General features: G+C 33.4%; 1 protein-coding gene and 2 non-coding genes across 3 annotated transcripts, besides 1 other annotated feature; 1 reads left to right on the plus strand and 2 right to left on the minus strand. All coding sequences in view use genetic code 11, as the record gives it.

The window, feature by feature from the left end:
* Positions 1-2500: part of a sequence feature (large single copy (LSC)) that runs on past both edges of the window.
* Positions 208-813, minus strand: rps4 (ribosomal protein S4). Its single transcript has one exon. The coding sequence runs from the start codon at positions 811-813 to the stop codon at positions 208-210; it is 606 nt and encodes a 201-aa protein (YP_010495943.1).
* Positions 1191-1263, minus strand: trnT. Its single transcript has one exon. It is a non-coding gene; the product is annotated as a tRNA-Thr (tRNA).
* On the plus strand, positions 1820-2346 carry trnL. The gene is made up of 2 exons: positions 1820-1854; positions 2297-2346. It is a non-coding gene; the product is annotated as a tRNA-Leu (tRNA).

Here is a 2500-nt window from a genome sequence, read left to right on the forward strand (position 1 = left end):
CAGAAAATACTGTGTAAAGAAAAGAGTAGAGTAGACAAGGAATGAAAATCTCCCTCTCGGTCTATGATACCTAAATGGAAGAAAAATCCGGATCAAACCCTTATTTATCTTAACCTTAGGTTAATTTACTTCGCCGAAAGGGAGCAAAATGGGTCGAACCCTTATTCTTCCTTATTCTTATTAGTGTTGATTTTATTTTTGTTAGGTTTAAGTCTGACGAGAATAATATTCTACAACTAGCAATTCATTTATTTTCAAACCGACCCATTTACTATCTATTATTTGATTGACTAATCCTTTATATTGGAATGGTTGAAGAGTCAAATGGTTTGGCAATTCCTCATGGGGGGATGAATCGAGAGAATTTTGAATTAGAACTTTAGATTTTTGTTCATCCCTCGCCGCAATAGTATCTCGGGGTTTGCAGCGATAACTTGGTATATCTACTATACGACCATTGACTAAAATATGTCTATGGTTAACTAATTGGCGAGCTCCCGGAATAGTCGGAGCCATACCCAAGCGAAAAAGAATGTTATCAAGGCGCATTTCAAGTAATTGTAGTAAAACCTGACCTGTTGACCCTTTTGCCTTTCCGGCGATACGAACGTATTTAAGTAATTGTCGTTCTGTAAGACCATAATGAAAACGCAATTTTTGTTTTTCTTCTAGGCGAATTCGATATTGGGATTTTTTCCCGGAACGCGATTGGTTTCTAAGATCACTTCCAGCTCTGGGCCTTTTATTAGTTAGCCCTGGTAAAGCCCCCAGGCGGCGTATTTTTTTGAAACGAGGACCTCGGTAACGCGACATAAAGACTCCTTCTTCTTATTTATATTTAATTATTAATTCTTATTGATGAAATTTCATTCTACAGAATAAACCTAAACTAAAAATGAACTAAATTCTAAATAAAGCGAAATTTACTTAGTTATTCTATTAAAGAATAATGAGAATTTACTTAGTTATTCTATTAAAGAATAATGAGATGAGTTGGATAAATATCCAGATCTTTATATTCTATATATAGAAAAAGAAAAGGATTCTTTTCGTTAGATAGTTGGAAATTCCTATCACATAATAAATCAAGGGCTTTCGCCAAAAGAGGAAAACATTTTTTTTTCAATATTCTTTGATTTCAAAGATGCATTATAAATCATGTAAAACATAGAATAAAATAAATAGAGAAAAGCCGACTATCGGAATCGAACCGATGACCATCGCATTACAAATGCGATGCTCTAACCTCTGAGCTAAGCAGGCTCACATAACATAAATTCGATATGTATAAGAATTCAATAAACTCTTAGAATCTTTGCTATTCACTATTATACTATTTTAATTCTTAGCTATTCATATTCGCTATTCATAATGAATATTAATATATTAAAGAATAGAATATAGAATTTCAAATAACTGTTAAATATTATAGAAGATAACGATTAATCTAGCGATATAGAATTTCCATTTTTCTTTTTTATCACAATTAAATATTCTTTTTTTTAATATGAAAAGAATCGACCGTTCAAGTATTCGAAATTTCATGGGTAAATGAGTGGAAGAGAGGCAGATGTATAGCGTAGGTATCTACCTATATTGAATTGCCGATACAGAAATGATAAAATCGTTTTTGATTGGACCGAATATAAGCCTCCTATAGATATAGAAGATGAAAGAAGATAGACAAGAAATCAAAGACAAAGAGGAGAAAACACTTTTTCCAGACAGTAATCGGCATCTATCTAATGAATTCAACGGTTCCGGTATAAATGAAAGAAAAAGGGGAACGAGATCACAATGAGAGTTTCATCTCAAAAAGGGGGATATGGCGAAATCGGTAGACGCTACGGACTTAATTGGATTGAGCCTTGGTATGGAAACTTACTAAGTGATAACTTTCAAATTCAGAGAAACCCTGGAATTAATAAAAATGGGCAATCCTGAGCCAAATCACGTTTTCCGAAAACAAACAAAGGTTCAGAAAGCGAAAATCAAAAAGGATAGGTGCAGAGACTCGATGGAAGTTGTTCTAACGAATGGAGTTGATTGTCTTACGTTAGTAGAGGAATCCTTCTATCGAAACTTCAGAAAAGATGAAGGATAAACCTGTATACATACTAGAGAAGAATTGTTGTCAATTGATTCCATATTGAAGAAAGAATCGAATATTCATTGATCAAACCATTCACTCCATAATCTGATAGATCTTTTGAAGAACTGATTAATCGGACGAGAATAAAGATAGAGTCCCGTTCTACATGTCAATACTGGCAACAATGCAATTTATAGTAAGAGGAAAATCCGTCGATTTCAAAAATCGTGAGGGTTCAAGTCCCTCTATCCCCAAAAAGACCATTTGGCTCCCTAATTCTTTATCGTATCCTTTTTTTTCTTTATCCTTTTTTCGTTAGCGGTTCAAAACTCCTTATCTTTCTCATTCACTACTCTTTATACAATGAGCGTAAAATCACATGTGATATATATGATACATGTACAAATG

The sequence above is a fragment of the chloroplast genome of Lactuca virosa (assembly GCF_052849685.1).
Source record: "Lactuca virosa chloroplast, complete genome".
NCBI classification, from domain to species: domain Eukaryota; kingdom Viridiplantae; phylum Streptophyta; class Magnoliopsida; order Asterales; family Asteraceae; genus Lactuca; species Lactuca virosa.